Source organism: Orcinus orca, chromosome 15 (assembly GCF_937001465.1).
Source record: "Orcinus orca chromosome 15, mOrcOrc1.1, whole genome shotgun sequence".
NCBI classification, from domain to species: Eukaryota; Metazoa; Chordata; class Mammalia; order Artiodactyla; family Delphinidae; genus Orcinus; species Orcinus orca.
Window position 1 is genome coordinate 49,962,411 of NC_064573.1, and position 19,089 is coordinate 49,981,499.

The following is a 19,089-nucleotide window of genomic DNA, read 5'->3' on the forward strand; positions in this document are numbered from 1 at the left end:
TTCCTTCTACGTAGAAAGCCCTTTTCACCCTTCCTCACCTGGTAATTCTTACCTGTCCTTCAAGATTAGCTCAGGCATCATCTCGATGTGGGCTTGTTCCTGCAACACTGAGTATACCCGTGTCTTAGCACTTATCATATGGTATTGAAATTATTTGCTTAGTAACCTCTGGAAGTAGCTAACCTAGAATGGGGTGCTGGGGGCAGGTTCTTGCCTTTCATTTTTGCCTCTCTAGTTCCTAGCGAGGGGCTCAGTGAAGGGAATTTGGCCTTAGTGTCCTTCCAGCAATAACTCAAAGCCCTTTTCCTTTTTCACTTCTAATTCAGTGAAAGCTTCTTCCTAAACAGTTTGTTGTTTTTTTAGCTTTCCTTTTGTAAACTCTCCAAAAGAGCAAGGAATTATGTCTTAGCTCGGGCTGCCATAACAAAATGTCATAGATTGGGTGGCTTAAACAACAGACGTTTATTTCTCACAGTTCTGGAGGCTGGGAAGTCCAAGATTAAGGTGCCAGCAGGGTTGGTGTCTGGAGGAAGCTCTCTTCTTGGGTAGCAGGTGGTTGTCTTCAGCTGTGTCTTTGCATGGCAGAGAGAGGGCACAAGCTCTCTGACCTCTTCCTGTAAGGTCACTAATCCCATCATGAGGACCCGACCCTTATGACTTCATCTAACCCTAATTGCCTTCCAAAGGGCCCATCTCCAAATACCATAATATTGGAGGTTAGGGCTTCAGTATATGGATTTAGGGTGGAGGAGGGGCATATAATTCAGTCCATAGCAAAAGAGTGCACAGGTGACCCACTGACGTTTTGCAGTGAGTGCCAAGAGTTGTGTAACAAGAGCTAGAAAGGGGCTTCCCTGGCAGCGCAGTGGTTGAGAGTCCGCCTGCCGATGCAGGGGACACGGGTTCGTGCTCCGGTCCGGGAAGGTCCCACATGCTGCAGAGCAGCTGGGCCCGTGAGCCATGGCCTCTGAGCCTGTGCGTCTGGAGCCTGTGCTCCGCAACGGGAGAGGCCACAACAGTGAGAGGCCTGCGTACCGCAAAAAAAAAAAAAAAAAAAAAAAAGAGCTAGAAAGTCTTCATGGTTTGTGTAAATCCCTCAAGTGGAACTGAGCTGGTAGAGTGAGTCTTGTGCAAGCTTTGTACATTTCTAAGGAGTTCTCACTCTCTGGTCATGTAAAACTGGGTGTGACTAGACCTGGAGCTGGGGTATAGCCCTCGACATCATAGGCTCACTTCTCCCAACTGATATTTCATCAGGAATTGTTGGGATTAAGGAAGAAGGCAGGTTAGACGTAGCAAAAAGGGTTTTGCCAAATGAGCACCACATTTCCTGTCTTTAAGCAGGTCTTGTGGTATATCTTTTGGCAAATCTATTCCTTCACCTCCATTATTATTAAGTATAACAATAACGTGAATTGCAGTTGTTGTTAAATGGAGATTAAAAAATCCTCATGACCTTGGAGTAAGTATAATTATGGTGCTTTTATTTAAAGCTCCTTTGAGTTAAATTCACTTCATTTCTAAAAATAGACTGCAGAGATTAGATCTATTCTTTGAGAGGATCAAAATAACCTAGAATATAAAAACGCCTTAGCTGCATGCTCCTCCTTTCCAGAAGCACAGAGTACTGCTTAGCTGGGAGACTGATAGAACTTTTTAATCAACAAGGCAAAGTCTGAAAAATAACTTTGGCAGAAATCCATCATTCTAAAAGTAAGTCTGTCAGTAAGTGAGTACATTTACTGAATAAAATGAGACTGAAAAAGTTGAGAAAAAGTACTAGAATGAAGAATCTATTAATACTATACCAGGCTGTCACTGAATTGAATTTGAAGGAAAATTAGAGTAGTCTCAAATTCTCCATTTGTCTTTGACGATTGGATGTTCTGAGTATGTCTACATTATTTTGCTCTTTATAGTTCTTGGCAAAGGAGCAATACTTGGCAAATTATGGCCCCTTTATTCAAAGAAATTGTAGTATATTATAGAAAATAAAACAAACAAAAACAAAACAAAACAAAAAACCCAACCAAATCAGGTATTTTAGGATGAGCTGAAGTGGAATGCCCAGAGAGATAGGTAAAAGGAAGAAGCCCCCCCAAAGGTACCAGGGAACACTGCTCCAGCAGACATGATTTAATATGGCCTCTTGAGAAATGTGAGTACTAAAGAGAAAAGTCTGACACTCAACCCTTTCTGAGGGAGAGCCAACACTTTCTGCACTGCTGATCCAGGAAGATTGCAAGTCCAAGATAAAAGGTCCAAAGGTCATAGATTTCTGAAGCTGGAACCAAGGGATCAGTGTCAGATGGCATAAAAGACACATGGGTCTTTTCAGCCTACAGCGTGTGTTAAAGGGTTCAGAGTTCTGGTACTTGAACTCTTCTACCCACTTCTCCCTTCTTGGTGTATGGACTAAGAGAACATATGGACAAAGAATAGTAGGCAAGTGGGAAACAAAGTTGAGTTGAAAAACTCAACCTTAGTTTAGAGACTTAAGGCTTTCTGCTCCCTATAGGAGGCATGGCTTCCTCTCCATCCTCCACTCCCACCCCCCAACAGGTGAAGACAGGGTAAAGAAAATTTTATTGCATGGATTCAAGAGAAGAAATAAATCATGTGGAGTCTGGATTCTTTTTTTTTTTTTTTTTTGCGGTACACGGGCCTCTCACTGTTGTGGCCTCTCCCATTGCGGAGCACAGGCTCCAGACGCGCAGGCTCAGCGGCCATGGCTCACGGGCCCAGCCGCTCCACGGCATGTGGGATCTTCCCAGACCAGGGCACGAACCCGTGTCCCCTGCATCGGCAGGCGGACTCTCAATCACTGCGCCACCAGGGAAGCCCTGGAGTCTGGATTCTTGCCTTTAAAACACTGGAATCCCACTAACTAGTGTAATGAGCCTCATTAAGTGTACAATCAGATGAATAATTCTTCCCATTAGAGTGAACTTGGAAGAGATGGAAAGGATGGAAAGCAGAAGAGTTTCCTCCCCCCAGCAGAGAGAATTGTGAGGAAAGGAAACTGTATGTTCCTCTCACCTCCAGTCTGCCTTATTAATCATCATCAGTTGCATCATATCTGAATCTCTGTGTCTGAAGAGAAAGAGACTGTGCCCTTAAGAAAGTCCTGTTGCCCTCGGCTGATATATACAAGATCCTAGGCTATGATGAAAATACAAAGCTAATTTAAATTGTAATGATGAGTTAATAAGATTGTCACTGATCAGGAAGATGTTCAGAACAAATCAAATACAGCCTCCCCACCTTGCCTCACCATGATGACATCCAAGGTGGCTCTAGGGAAATAGTGGTCAGCCAAATCTGGTTTGAAAACCAGTGTCTTACCATCTCTCTATGTCTTAGTTTTCTCATCTGTATAGTAAACGGAAATCCTCTACTTCAGAGTAGACTGTTGTACATTGTGACAGGCCAACATTCAGTTGAAACAACTAGGGGAAAAACAAGTAAATTGCAAAAATCATATTTTTAAAGAAATCAGAGATCTGTGAAAGCAATGAGAACTAAATTAAATAAATTTCCAAAGAAGGAAGAACCTTCCTAGGTATACTGAGTGACACAGGCTATTTTCTTCATGGGGTTGGGGGGAGGTGAAGGATATTTGCTGATTCTGGGTGTGGCCTAAGGATCTGACTTTGTCCAAGAAAAGGAAATATTCTGTGGGAAAGAGAAACTAGCAGAGCTTTTGGCAGTCATGTGGAACTGGCTTGATGGATTGGAAACTAGAGGAGCCCCAAAGGCAAGTCCAGTATTCCCAGGAGACGTTTGCTGAACTCTGGAGCAGTTCTGGAGGCTGCTGGTTGGCCCAGAAAGGCAAAGCAAAAGCTCATAATCTTGGGGGTACTTAGGAGACAAAATCTTGCTAAAAAGAGGAGCCTGAAGCAAATATACAATGACTCTTCCCCAGAAGACTGTTGCCAGATTTTGAATCTACATGGGATGGGAAGCTAAAAAGCTAAGGTCAAAATTTCTGAAAGGCAGAACTTATAGGAATGAGAAGTTAGAGATCTACGAGGCTCTTACACACAAGTCTGGAAGGGCCATACCTGAAGAACTACATAAAGTAGAGGTGGACTAAGCCTTACTAGAGCTATAGCCCATCTCTGATTCACTCAATCCCTGATTATAGTTCTTTTACATGCAGTGTTCAACATAACAAAGTTGTAGACATGTTAAGAGGCAGGAAAACATCACTGATAATTAAGTGGAAAAAATAATGAGAGCATAACCACAAATGATCTGGGTGTTGGAGCTAGTGATAACTTAAAAGTGACTATGAATAATATGTTAAAGAAAATAGTGGAAAAAATGAATTAAATGATGGGAGAAATTCAATGCAAAATTGGAATCTGTAAAAAAAAAGTCAAAGAGTTATTATTGAATGGAAAAACATATGTGTGAAATTAATAACTTAGTGGATGGGTCTAAGAGCAGACTGGACACAGTGTTACAGGATTAGTGAAGCATAGAGAGGAAAAAAGAATGGAAAGAATAGAACAAAGTATAAGAGACATGGGGGAGATTGTCAAAATGTCTAATATATATGTACTTGGAATTCTAGAAGGTAAGGAGAGAAGCAGTATATGAAGGAATAATGGCTGAGAATTTTCTAACACTGCTGAAAGACATCAACCCACAGCTTCAAGAATCTCACCAAACCCCAAACTAAAAATACAAAGAAAAATAAGTATGCTTAGGCATATCCTAGTTAAAATGTTGAAAACCAAAGATAGAGAAAATCTTAAAAGTCAACCAGAGGAAAAAGACATTACCTTAAATTTTAAAAGTAACTGACATTTCAACTGAAACTATGAATACCAACAGACAATGGAATGACATCTTTAAAGTGCTGAAATTTAGGGGATAGATTAGATAATCTCAACACTCCATTCCTCTATTCCTACCTTAAAGAACTAGTCACCAGCCTCTTCAAAATTACTATGAATATGTTTGGAGAATTACTACTTGAGGTTTTCTAGACTTTTTCATTAAATATACATGCTTATTTCATCTCCTAATTCTCAGATTTCTGTTGTCTTGTATTCATATCACATAGCATGATATTGGCTTCTAAAATTCACATTGGAAACTCATTATAAATCAAGTAAAGTAGTACTTAATTTGGATAGACAGATCATGTTCTAAAGTAGAATATAAATGTTTGAAGGTAGAATGAATGAATGGCTTTATAAAAAGGAAACTGTGATATAATGGTATGATTCATGTATAGTGAATCATTAGTTAAGGTGTTGGTTGGAATAGTGATTTAGAATTCCTTGCTACTCAAAATGTGGCTTTGACACCAAAAGCACAAGCAACAAAAGAAAAAAATAGATAAATTGGACTTCATCAAAATTATAAACTTTTGAGCTGCGAAGGACACCATCAAGAAAATGAAAAGACAACTCACAGACAAATCATATATCTGATAAGGGAGTTGTATCTAGAACATATAAAGAACTCTTAAAGCTCAATAGTAAAAAGATAACACAGTTTAAAAATGGGCAAAGAGTCTGAAGAGACAATACTACAAAGTAGATAAATAAATGGCCAGTAGGCCCATGAAAAGATGTTCAGCAGCACTTGCCATTAGGGACGTGCAACTCAAAACAACAGTGAGACACCACCTCACTCCCACGAGGATGGCTATAATAAAAAAGACAAATAAGAACAAGGATGTGAAGACGTTGAAACCCTCATGCACTGTGGTGGTAATGTAAAATGGTGTAATAAATGATTCCTGTGGTGAAGATGCTGATGATGATGGTAATGATGATGTCTTATTTACCAGGTTCTGGCTTATTCATCAATGTTATAAAGTGGTTCTGTGAATTTTGGCAGTTTTGTAGATACTTTTACTGAAATTAAGAACACATCACTAGGGACTTCCCTGGTGGCGCAGTGGTTAAGAATCCGCCTGCCAATGCAGGGGACACGGGCTCGAGCCCTGGTCTGGGAAGATCCCACATGCCACGGAGCAACTAAGCCTGTGCGCCACTACTGAACCTGCGCTCTAGAGCCCACGAGCCACAACTACTGAAGCCCGCACACCTAGAGCCTGTGCTCCACAATGAGAGAAGCCACCGCAATGAGAAGCCCGCACACCACCATGAAGAGTAGCCCCGGCTCGCAGCAACTGGAGAAAGCCCGCATGCAGCAATGAAGACCCAACACAGCCAAAAATAAATAAATAAATAAATTTTTTTTAAAAAAAGGGGGCTTCCCTGGTGGCGCAGTGGTTGAGAGTCCACCTGCCGATGCAGGGGACACGGGTTCGTGCCCCGGTCTGGGAGGATCCCACATGCCGCGGAGCGGCTGGGCCTGTGAGCCATGGCCACTGAGCCCGCGCGTGCGGAGCCTGTGTTCCACAACGGGAGAGACCACAACAGTGAGAGGCCCCATATGAGAATTCCTAGGGAATTTTTTTTTAATGCTGATACCTGGACCTTATTATAAGATATTCCAATTTCATTGATATGGGACAGGACTTTAGTTGTTTTTGTTTTTGTTTTCTAACTTCTCAGGAGATTCTGTTGTGCAGCTAGGGTTGAGAGCTACTGAGTCAAGTTGACATCTTCAGGGTTAAGCAGAGCTACCATTGAGGGTTAACTTGGAAGTGGAAAAGGAGGATTGGCACAGGAACCAGGAGACCTGGGTTTGAGTCTGCACTCTTCCCTTTTTGTGACTGTGTGCTTTGAGCAAGATATTTGACCTCAAGGAGCTTCAGTTTCTTCATCTGTAAAATGGGACAAAGCACCCTCCCCTCCTGTGGAGGGTTGTTGCGAGGAGCAGATGAATTCATACATGTGACACTGCTGAGCCTGACACCCGGGACATTTTTTGCCCTATTTATTTATTTTTTTATTTTTTGCGGTACACGGGCCTCTCACTGTTGTGGCCTCTCCCATTGCGGAGCACAGGCTCCGGACACGCAGGCCCAGCGGCCATGGCTCACGGGCCCAGCCGCTCCGCGGCATGTGGGATCCTCCCGGACTGGGGCACGAACCCGTGTTCCCTGCATCGGCAGGAGGACTCTCAACCACTGCGCCACCAGGGAAGCCCTGCCCTCTTTATTTTTTAAAAAATTTTTTGGTCATGCCGTGAGGCATGCAGGATCTTAGTTTCCCGGTCAGGGATTGAACCTGTGCCCCCTGCCTTGGGAGCATGGAGTGTTAACCACTGGACTGCCAGGGAAGTCCCTGACCTCTTTAAAGTTTGGTTACTTTCTTCCCTTACCTTCCATGAACTAGATATTTATGTCACTTTTTTTTTCTAATTTTGTTCTATTATTGCTTTTTCCGTAAAATGTAGGAGTTTGTTAAAAGTCATCCGAGGTTTCTCTAGGTTTAGAATTTATCCTTTCTTCACGTGACCTTGATCTCTTTACGTTCCTCAGCTATATTCTCAGTCCCAGTGTACTTATGGTAAATGTCATTTTTTGATACCTGAAAAAGTAATGGCTCATTGTATATTTTAATGAGGTGATACCAAATGCTGTTAATAGCTCTGCCTGGAGTTTAGCATGATTTGTCTGTCATTAACTGATCCTGGAATAAATCATAGGATTGATATTGAATAAATTAATTCCATATTTTAAAAACACCAAACAGGGACTTCCCTAGTGGTGCAGTGGTTAAGAATCTGCCTGCCAATGCAGGGGACGCAGGTTCGAGCCTTGGTCCGGGAAGACCAAGGAGCAACTAAGCCCGTGTGCCATCCCATGGAGCAACTAAGCCCGTGTGCCACAACTACTGAGCCTGCATTCTAGAGCTCGTGAGCCACAACTACTGAGCCTGCATGGCACAACTACTGAAGCCCACGTGCCTAGAGCCCGTGCTCCGCAACAAGACAAGCCACCACAATGAGAAGCCTGCGCACCGCAATGAAGAGTAGCCCCCGCTTGCTGCAACTAGAGAAAGCCTGTGGACGGCAATGAAGATCCAACGCAGCCCCCCAAAATAAATAAATAAATAAAACACCAAACAGAGTTCTCAGCCTTAGCTCTGGTTTCTGTCTAGTGGATTTGGCTTAGTTTCTTTGGTCCTAGGCGAGAAAGACAGCCTGTTTTGAGATTATACATTTTTATTAGATTTACTCTTTAACCTAAAAGAAAGGCTGGGTTGGTTACATTCATATGTGAATCTGAAACACAGATGGACTCCAGGACAGTCTGACATGTGCCTCTACAGCCTGTGAGAAAGCTAGAGTTCACCTTTCCCTGGAGATGTGGCAGTACCATCTGGCCAGTGCTGGAGTTGGATGGCGTGGAGCAGAACACCTCACATTTTAGTGGGCGTGCATATCATCAGGGGTCTGTTCCACTGTAGATGTTACTCAGTCGGTCTGGGGTGGGGCCTGAGATCCTGCATTTCCTGCAAGCTCCCAGATGGTTTCGATGGCAAGGGTATAGAAGACAGCTGTTCTTCTGTCTGCCCAGCACTTTCCCTACCTTCCTCCAGGGAAACCTTCCTTCCTCCATTCCAACCATGAAGTTCAAGGGTGAGCTTCCATGTTCTTACATTACTCTGTTTCCCAGGCCACAGTCAATTGGTTCAGGGACCAATCAGAATCTTCCCTGGCATTTTTGGACTTGGAACCAGAGAGCCAGTCTCAGCTCTTCTCTGTGGAGCCCCATGGAGGTAATTGGTCCAAGAAGCACAGACGAGGGACAGAGAGATTGCCCCCAGGGTTCTCAGGTCTGGGTTCCAGTGTCCCTAATATATGAAAAGTGATTTAAAAATAAACAACACTGTGACCTTTGGGGTTATGTTACCAGCTCTGACGATACAGTGCATTTGTGTAAACTGTTTCAGGCACTTACTGTATGCAAGTCTCTGTTGCTGGGCCCCGAACATACAAAGATGAATAGCTCACCTCCAGTGTGGGGAGACCACCATTTCAGTAGAATTTGATGTGTGCAATGGTAAGGGGTTACGGAAGCCCCTAGAAGAAGCTTCTGATCCACTCAGGAAAAGTTTTAGAAATGGATTTTCAAAAGGTGAATAGGGATTGTTTGAGGAGGCCTGTGAAATTATTCCAGGTAGAGAAAACTTGCTGAGCAAAGGCAAGATGATGGGATGAAACAGGGTTTGAAAACCTATAACCAGTTTACGTGGGAGGTGCATGGCTGAAACCGGGGCAGTTACGGTGAAGGGCCTTGTATCCACGCTGCCATTGGCCACTTTTTCCTTATGTCCTATGTACTTCAACAACAACAACAGTAACATCAAAACAATAACAAACAGCAAAGCTAAATCTCTGCTTCTCTTCCAAATACACGACTCTCTGGCGGGTTCCCATCAAGAACTGTTCCTCTTTATTTTCCCTTAAACAAACAGGAAATTTGTCTCAGGATCGAAATGAATGTTTAAAAAACAAACCTGATCTGCTTTAAATACTAAAATCTGTTTAAATAACACAGAGGTTGTGACATCCATTGACAAATCCAGGAAGTTCAAAGCCCCGCCGTTGACACAATGTATTGAGTTCTGCTGTTGTTGGCAGCCCGAACCGTGGCAGGTCCTGGTGTTTGTCATTCAGGTCCTCATGTGCGCAAGGCAGACATTCCTCAGACCACAGGGCTCTTTCTTCTTTGGGGAAACATTTGTATTTCTTTTTTTTTTTTTTTTTTTTAAATGCTTTTTGAAAGCAAGAACAACGATTGACAGTGACGGCTGCTACTTCCATCTCCTGAATGGCAAGCCCCAAGAGTAACTTGGAGTCTTTCTCATGGGCAGATTTTAGCTGTTTTAAAGGTTAGGAAAAAAAGTTTATGCTTTTACTGACATTCATCAACCTAAATTGAAAGTCTGTACCCAGTAAACACTAATTTCCCACCCCTCCCGGGCCCTGGTAACACCCATTCTACCTTCTGTCTCTGTGAGTTTGGCTGTTCCAAGTGCTTCACATAAGTGGAATCACACAGTATTTGTCCATCTGCGGCCGGCTTATTTCCCTGAGCATAATGTCGTCCAGCTTCACCCGTGTTATAGCATAAGTCAGAATCTCTTTCCTCTTTAAGGTTGAATAATATTCCATTGTGTGTGTGTGTATATATATATATATATCACGTTTTGCTTACTCGTTCATCCACGGATGGGAACTTGGGTTGCTTCCAAGTTTTAGCTCTTGTGAATAATGCTGCTCTGAACATGGGCTTGCAGATATCTGAGTCCCTGCTTTTAGTGGACTCTTATTTTCAAAAAAGCTGCGTGGAGCTCATGTGGGGCCTTTCTGGCTGTGAGAGAAGGCTGACCTGGGAGTCAGGGCCTTGACTCCACTGCTCCCTGCCATGAAGTCGCCGGGGCCTGGAGCAAGTCACACACCATCTCTGGGTCACCGTTTCCCCACCTCTGAGCTTAGGGAGTCGGTTGCACCTCCCGAATTCTGCCCCCAGGTGCCCTTGCATGGGACATTCTGTACCCAGACTTGCACAGTCAGCGGTGAAGGTGAAAGATCTGTTCACCTGGCTTCCGGTGGAGTTAGAAGTGGAGTGGACTCTTAGCACGAGCAGATTTGTCATTCACACACTTCCCAGTGTTTTTGAGCAGCCCTGATGGCCCATGGCATATGGAAATCTGTTGCTTTGCTGGGGCATGACCTTGAAGCTCATACAGGCTGAGATGGATGTGTGGGTGCAAGTCACTTAGTGGGTGAGTCGGGCTGGACACCTGCCCAGGGTCCACCCCTCAGTGGGGTGTTGTCAGCTGCTACTCATCCCTTCTTACACTGTGACTTTTGTGACGTGGTAGAACTTTGGTGACTGTGTGTGTGTGTGTGTGTGTGTGTGTGTGAGCGAGAGAGAGAGACACACACACACACACACACACACACACACACATGGGGCGGGGGGGAAGAGGGTGATGGGAAATGCTTCTAAAAGATCTGACCGCTGGGGCTGGTGATGGTGGTAAAAGAAAGTAGAGAAGCCTAAGGAACTGAGGGTCCTTCTGGAAATTGATTAAAAAGTGACCCATCTGCCTCCCCAGTAGCTCTACAGATAAACAAGTTCACTATAAATTCCCTACAGAAAGAAGACAAACCTTCTTGTGAAATTTCACTGAGTGTCTCAGCCAGCAGAAGATTTGCTCATTGAGAGAGAAAAATTTAGAGAAGTTTGAAAGAGGGGCCCAGGAGAAAGGCAGGAGACCATGCAGACGTTTCCAGGAAGCGGCAGATGGAAAGGCACCAGTCTGGCTATAAACCAACCTTATTTTCAAGTAAGGGCTGGTTTGAAAATTCTCAGAGGTATTTTTCTTGGCAAAAGGTGCAGTTAATAGGAACAAGCAGGCCAGCTGTCTATCTCAGGGAAGACGAGATTCCTCCTAAGCTGAAGAAACTCGTAGAGGAACAGAGCCACAAGCCCTCAGCTATGACTGTTGCAGGGCATGTGGGAGGGGATGGTTCCACAAAGGAGACTGAAGTCATATGAAAAAAGCCATCAGAGAAGACAATTAGAGGAGGCCATGTATGTGTATGTATATCAAATCATCACGTTGCGCCATTTAGATAGATACAATTACATTTGTCAACTATTCCTCAGTAAAGTTGGAAAAAAAGAAAAAAGCTGGTAAAAGGGCAAAGGAGATGAAGACAATGGTGAAGAGTTAAGAAAGGCTTCAGAAACGTTATGAGTTGTTCCGTTAACACCAGGCTGCCATCACTAACCTCCGTCAGCAGAATGGAGGCCTTTTCAGCAATTCCAAGAAATAAATCTCTGTTGGCACCATCCCAGGAAATGTCCAAGAAGTTGCAAAAGTAAAGAGGGATTAATGAGATTAACTTTGGTTAAGACTAAGGAAGGAAAGGAAAAAAAAAAGTAAGAGAAAATGACAATAAAAGTAAGAACAAAAGGGAAGGTGATAGGGACTTCCCTGGTGGCGCAGTGGTTAAGAATCTGCCTGCCAATACGGGGGACATGGGTTCGAGTCCTGGTCTGGGAAGATCCCACATGCCGCAGAGCAACTAAGCCCGTGTGCCACAACTACTGAGCCTGCACTCTAGAGCCTGCGAGCCACAACTACTGAGCTTGCGCACCACAACTACTGAAGCCCGCACGCCTAGAGCCCGTGCTGCGCCACAAGAGAAGCCACCACAATGAGAAGCCCGCTCATCGCAATGAAGAGTGGCCCCCGCTCGCCACAACTAGAGAAATCCCACGTGCAGCAACGAAGACCCAACGCAGCCAAAAATAAATAAATAAATTTATTTTAAATAAAGGGAAGGTGATAAAAATGGGCACAAATGAGATAAAATAATATTTCTCCAAACTGCTAAATGTTAATGAGGGGAAAACATAGATGAAAAACATTTTTGGAAAAAATGAAAATGAGAAACTTGAATCCAGGAGAAAGAGAAGACTTGCTTATGATTAAAGCCCACCCCAACGAGAAGCTCCAGGTCCAGAGGCAGTCAGGTCAGAGTAGAGACCACAGGAAAGACCATCTTTATCCTTTATAGGAAAAGAAGCAGGGAAGCTGATGAATTAATTCATGTGGTTTGTATAACCGTGTTTCCAAAACCAGACAATTGCATTGCAAAATAATAAAATTTTAGGCCCACTTCATTTATGACCATAGATACAAAAGTCCTAAATATAAAATGCCAAATAAGAAGAGGGCAGGATGGGGGAAGAAGAGCTGCTCTTTGAGATAAAAGCTCTTTAAGATAAAAGCCACCGCTCCGTTTTCACTTTGAGAAATCTGTTTCCTCTTGTCCTTTGCTTTCTACTTTGCAACTGTCTCTCTGACCTTGTTGCCGCTTCTTTTTTGTTCCTGAAGACACCATAGGTCTTTTTCGTTATCAAGGTTTTTGCTGCAAATTAAGCAAGGAAAGCAAACAGAAAGTGACCTGAAATGAATAAACTACCACAAAGGTTCTAAGAGCTCACGGAGTTTCTGTACTGAATGTTCCTGGTTTATGTTTCCAGACTTCTTTTTGAGATGGTAAATGAATGAAGATGAGACCCATTAAACACACTCCCTCCTTCTGACCATCTGCTTGTTGCCTTGTTCCCGGCTTCGGACCTGAAGAGGCCTCCAAGACCGGACATGACGTCCCCTTGAGTGACATGGCAGTTGACATCTCCGAGGGCATCCAGCCTGCATGACCCATCCCGATACGGCTTGCTTCTTACTTCTTCTCATTGCAAGGAAGCAAGTCCTTAGGGTGACCTTCCTCATGGAAGCCGTTTTGTATTCCAGAATGCAGAATTCTGGGAAAAAACATCTTTCCTGAGCAGACATTCCAAAGTTGGGTCTTTGATTCTCAAAACTTTTTGTGCCGATGTTTAGAGGCACCGCTGGAGGCTGAGTCCTGTTACTGCCATTCCTAAGAGACTTTTATGTAATTTCTAGCTCTGAGAGATGTGGACTAACCTCTTCCCTCTCCTGTGGCTTCTAGATGTTTGCAAGTAATTAATTAATGATTTCATTGCTCCCTCCCTTAGGAAGTACCTGGTTTCTTACAATGTGTGTCACGGGCCAGAAAGACAGGGGCATTAGGGCAGGGCGAGAGACGGTGTGTTAGCAAAGGCAGGTTGACAGCTAGGTTTTTAGCTGGAGGATCTGGGAACAGGTGAATGAGTACTTCTGACCCTGAGGATTCTTTTTGCACAGCTGAGACAAGATGGAAACAGGGATTCTTGCTATGCCCCTGCCCAGGGGAGAGACGAGTTTGGATGTTGGCTTCCAAACTCCTCCTTTGAAGAGTTTGGAAGTTAAATGTTTCTTTGAAGATTCTCACCTCAGAATAGGCTAGAACTTAGCATTTTCCGCTAAATACAGGGGTATTTGGGAAAGGTAATTAGGGGGACTAGGAAGTATTTGGGGCAAAAAGTCATGAAGTGGGAAGGCATGGCTGACGTCTGGGATCTGAACTCGTACAAACTAAGCTTGTGAAGAACGGCTTTGGAGAAGGTTGCCGAGGGCCTGCTGCTCTGATGACCTTTTGTTGAAATGATTTCTGCAGGTGATCACGGCTGGTTTATCGATATTGCTGTTTGATATGATCCTGACCAGGGCCACCGTGGGATGGTAAGTCTTTCGCATAGAGAGAGGAGAAGAAAATTCGTTGTTTGTGTTTCCTTGGGATACTAATATTTGCTCTCAAATGTTGAAGAAAGGGTGTGTGTTTGGGTATATATTTTATTGACATATAAATATACATTCAGAAGAGTGCATCTATCATGAATATTTTCACAAACTGAATATACCACACCTGCAGTAGCCAGCATCCGGGGCAGGAACCAGAGCATCAACGGTACACCTTTCAGCCACTCATCCACACGAGAGTAACCACTCTAGGTGAGCCACTAATTATGCGTGCATATAACTTTAACTATGTTTGTGTTTTTGCCTTTGACCCTTCAATTCATTTTCTCCTAGTCAAGTTCCAGATCATCTTTGTTTAGAATGCACCCATCCATTTGCTTAAAGACAGCACTGCCTCTCCCTCCCGTATTTGAGCAGATACCTGAAGGAAGTGGGGGAGCGAGCCCTGGGGACCCTGGGGGGGGCAGCAAGTGCAAAGGCCCTGAGTGTGCTTGGTCTGCTCAAGGAGCAGTGTGGCCGGAACAGGTTGATGGGGGAGAGTAGTAGGAGATGAGGCTGGTTGGTGGCTGACCATGTGGGGTCTTAAAGGCCATTGTAAGAGTGAGGGGGGAAGCGATCAGAGGATTCTGAGCAGAGGAGCCACTTGCTCCTAGGTTAAAAACACATTCCTCAGTCTGCCGTGTGGAAGATGGGCTGTAGGGTCCTACCTCCGAACACTCTACACAGACTGCCAATCGGACAGCTGACGGAGTTAGGACTTTGATCCACTCCAGCTTGCTAGCATTCAAACCAGCTGATGTGATCATTACCAAGGGCTGTCGCTGTCATCTTCAGGGAAGATGAGGTGAGATGGGGAGTGATGGTGAGTTTAAACTGTTAAGACTTCTGTTGCTCCTCTCATTCGTGGGCGTGCTTTATTTGGGGGGTATATACTTACGTATTTTAAAGCTACATAGTAACGGGTGCTATTTGTGAGACGTTTAAGACAATGCAGAAATGCATCGAGTAAAAAGTAAAGGCCTGTCATCCTCTGCTTCCACCGTCTCCACGTGCCAGAAGTCACACCAGTTTGATTCAACAGTGAGAACGATGCACTGTTTGGTCAGGATGTCCGCACTGAGGGAGGTGGGCTCTATCGTCTGCCAAGTGAAACCACACCGACGGGTGCCTGTCGAGCAAGACGAGCCTCTCAGTCACCCGGGAATGGGTCAGTCCTTGCCAAGTCTTCGCCCAGCCTGCCGGCTGCTGGCCGGATGACCCACAGCTTTCCTCCCCTATGACCACGGCTGCCTGCTGTCCGGCCTGAATCACTAATGTGGCACATTATGGAGAATAAGTCATATTTGTTGTTGCTACTTACTGGTCTCTTAACCTCTGTTTTAAAAAGGAAAAGAAGCTTAGGGCCACTTGAAGATAAAGCTTATTTCCATTCCACTTTGGATGTATTGTTTGGCAATCCCCCCTCACCCCCGCCCCAAGAATGGCACTCCAAAATGGAATGGCAGACAAGTTTTGGAATAGGTTTTTCCATTTCTTTACCAGCATGATGGAAAGAAAAAGCATATTGTTGCTTAGCTTTGCTCAAATAAGGCGTAGTTCTAGAAAATCCATATTTCTTCCCATTCTGGGGCTGAGAGTAATTCTAAGGGTTGGTTCCTCCCACCCCCTCCCTCCACTTTTTTGCATTCATGTGCACATTGGACCTGCAGAATTGTCACCTGTTTGCTCAAAAGCCACAGTGCTGGTTGGTGGGGCCGGTACTTGTGCTCAGTGTGTCTAGGGTAGCCTCCCCTCTCCCAGGACGTCTTGCAAATAATCCCCTGCCTTGTGCCGTCATAGCCACACACACAAAAATGGTGTCATTTTTAAACATCAATATGAGGTTCTTGCAAGATAAATGTGAGGGTCAGGACCAGGCTCTGGGAATACCATGATGAGGAAGTCCAGGAGGTGACTTTGCATCTCATGTGGCTTTGGGCTGGGAGGGGTTGGTTCAATAAACAGATATTTCCTGGGGTTCTGTGTGCCAGGAACAGCTCTCGGATAAAAGTGTAAAGTCACTGCCCCTGGGATGTCTGTTATTGCTCATCTCCCTGCCTGAGGGCAGGTCTGCACCTAAACCATCCAGACTGACAGAAATGAATCTTTTTGCTTACAGCATTCGGTGAAAGCGATTTTCAACCCCTCTCAGGAGCCCCTAATGGGGCATTTCCTGCCCCAAGAAGAAAAACGGAAGGAAAAGAAAAATTAGGAAATACTCCCACACCCTCCTCTTCTTCCTCCTCCTTCTAGTCTCACCTCTTCCTTTGACTAATAATAACCATTTATTGAGCAACTACTATATTTCAGACATTTTTATATTAATATTATCTCATTAACTTTCACAACAACCCTCCAAGTTAGCCCCGTTTTAAAGATGAAGAAGCTGAGGTTCAGAGACATTTAACTGATTGTTCCAAGATTTTAGAGCTACTAGGTGATTGGACCAGGATTCAAACCCAGGTCTGTGTGTGTCCAACATCCCATAAACTTCACATACCTCCCTAGAAATGACGTGGGAAACGCCAAGGACTTAGCAGCAGCGTAGATAGTGTCTAGGTGGAAGCAGGTCATGGAGAGGTGGAAGAGACATTGGCCTAAATGTTTCTCTTCCCAGCAGTCTGATCATTTATAAAGAGCATCTAGATGATATGGCAGGAGTACAGAAGGAGCGTTACCCAGGACAAAATGGCTCTATTTCTTGTTCAGGGGCTGACACGGTGAACTAAGAATATCCAGTGGAACATTTTTAGGAAAAGGATTTCATTGCCTTAGATTTCTTTTTTAAATTTATTTATTTTATTTTTATTTTTTATTTTTTGGCTGCGTTGGGTCTTCGTTGCTGCGTGGGCTTTCTCTAGTTGCGGCGAGTGGGGGCTACTCTTTGTTGCGGTGCACGGGCTTCTCACTGCGGTGGCATCTCTTGTTGTGGAGCACGGGCTCCAGGCTCATTGGCTCTAGAGCGCAGGCTCAGTAGCTGTGGCGCATGGGCTTAGTTGCTCTGCGGCATGTGGGATCTTCCCGGACCAGGGCTCGAACCCGTGCCCCTGCATCGGCAGGCGGACTCTTAACCACCGTGCCACCAGGGAAGTCCAGCCTTAGATTTTTAACACTAGAGGCTATAATTCTATTAATCAACTAACAATATTTATTGAGTGACTGCTGTATGCAAAGCACGTGGAAGTCATTAAGGAACATAAGACATCATCCAGCCCTCAAGGAGTTTTCGGGAGAAGAAGTCATAAAGATAATTTCTGCAGTAGGATAGTAACCGTTTGAATGCACAATGAATGTGAAGACTGGAGGAGAGAGAGAGGGTGGCGTGAGCTGGAGGGCCTTGGAACTGGCTTGAAACTGGACCTGATGCAGAAGGGAGAGGCTTAGTCAGACTTGGGGTGGAAGAGTATTTGGTCCCTCCAGCCCTGGGAGGACAGGGAAGGATGGAGGGGCAAGAGGTGCCAACGGTGAGATTTCACGATTTGGAACCAGAGCTGGTGCTGGGGGGCAGGGAGCTGATCCTACACTCCCTCCTTCTTACTCTGCACCTGTCCTTCTGGGAAGGCAGGACACAAACGGGCAGGTTGACGTCCAAAAACCTAACTGCCAAGATATCCTGGTGCATCCTCGAGACTCTTCCCCCAATTTCTGTATCTTACCCTTCATAGTGATCGTCTCAACTCTTGACAGTAATTTTCCTTCTTACAAATAAGCCTCATTGATTGTATTTTGTATACAATTTCAGAATGAATTAAAAAACAGCAGAAAAACAAAAAACACCCAGGTGTTGAACTGAGTGTGAGAAATGAGCCTGAGATGCTCTCCAGTGGGGAGGCCACGCTTAGTCTGAAGGTTCCAGCAGCCGTCTGTGCGTAGGCCATATCTCCAGGCTGTTCCACTTCCTGTGGACTTCGTGGTACGCCCTGAACAAGATGGACAGAAGGGCTGTGTACACCCAAATCAAGGAAACAGCACGTGTGATTATTGCAAAAGGAACCTTGACTTTGGAATTTCCTGATTTTTGAGAACTCTCAAATTTAAGGATCGTGTGTTTTCAGCCTCAAAGAATTTTCCAACCACAAAGTGAACCGCCAGAAGAGGAATGTCAGACTGTGTTTCAGATTTCCTGTCTTTTGCACAGAGCTGATCTGCATTGTCCATAGACTGGGTGTGTTCAAGCTGTGACTGGGTGACCAGCTCGGATCCTGGGCAGGGATCCGAGGCCAGTCTCTGTCCTGTGGGAGCTTAGACTGATCGGAAGTGAGAAGGCAGGGCTGCAGGCCTGTTTTGTTTGGACCTACTGTGTTTGCCTGTATAGTCATTGTTTCTTCTTTTTTGATTTTCAAATTTCAAATTACTCAGCATTTAGAAATCAGGTGATTTCCCTGTACAAGTCCAAATCTCCAGATTCTTTTGAAAATATGGAACAGCTGTTAAGTTGGGCCTGCACGTCCACACAGCAGCAGTCGCTGGAGTGGGGCGAGGCTGCCCGCTCAGTGGACACGGGCTCCGTGAGTGAGCGTAGCTGCCACCGCTGCAGTCTGGCTGAGGGCGGGGACCCCGGATCAGCCGATATCCTCGCCTGCATTTGCTTGTATGTTCATTCATTCTATAAGAAGAGCTTGCTGGGCTCTGAGGCTCCAGACACAGTCCAAGACCCCAGAGAAGTCACCCTCCAGGAGACGAGGGCCCATGTAATTAATTGTCCACCTTCGTGGATGGGCAACAGCTTAGAGGCACAAAATAGCTCATTGTCTCAAGTAGGGTTTTTCGCCCGCAGCACTGTTGACGTTTTTGGGCCAGATAATTCTTTGCTGTGAGGGGCTGTCCTGTGTCCTGTAGGATTTTTAGCAGCAAACCTGAGCCTCACCTCACTAGATGCCAGTAGCACCCCCTCAACTGTAACAATGCAAAATGTCTCAGGACATTGCTAAAGGTCCCCTTAGGGGCAGAATCGCCCCGGTTGGGAATCACGGATCTGAAG

At 44.8% G+C, this 19,089-nt stretch overlaps 1 protein-coding gene and 1 long non-coding RNA gene across 9 annotated transcripts in view; both read left to right on the forward strand.

The window, feature by feature from the left end:
• The window catches only part of LOC125961273 (uncharacterized), a 217,981-nt gene that overhangs the window by 136,115 nt on the left and 62,777 nt on the right, over positions 1–19,089 (forward strand). The gene's annotated exons all lie outside the window — the stretch shown is intronic.
• Positions 1–19,089, forward strand: part of TMEM241 (transmembrane protein 241) — a 219,716-nt gene that overhangs the window by 81,629 nt on the left and 118,998 nt on the right. For 5 of the 8 annotated variants that reach the window (XR_007471730.1, XR_007471731.1, XR_004485311.2 and 2 more), the window contains 2 exons: positions 13,987–14,051; positions 14,245–14,321. The exons of 1 other annotated variant lie outside the window; for it this stretch is intronic. Coding sequence is in view for 4 of the 7 variants with exons in the window: in XM_033435331.2 (XP_033291222.1) it covers positions 13,987–14,051; positions 14,245–14,321 (142 nt within the window). In the remaining 3 variants the exon portion in view is untranslated. The remainder of the gene's footprint in view (positions 1–13,986; positions 14,052–14,244; positions 14,322–19,089) is intronic. 2 more of the 8 variants (XM_033435334.2, XM_004273785.3) reach the window with 1 other exon arrangement.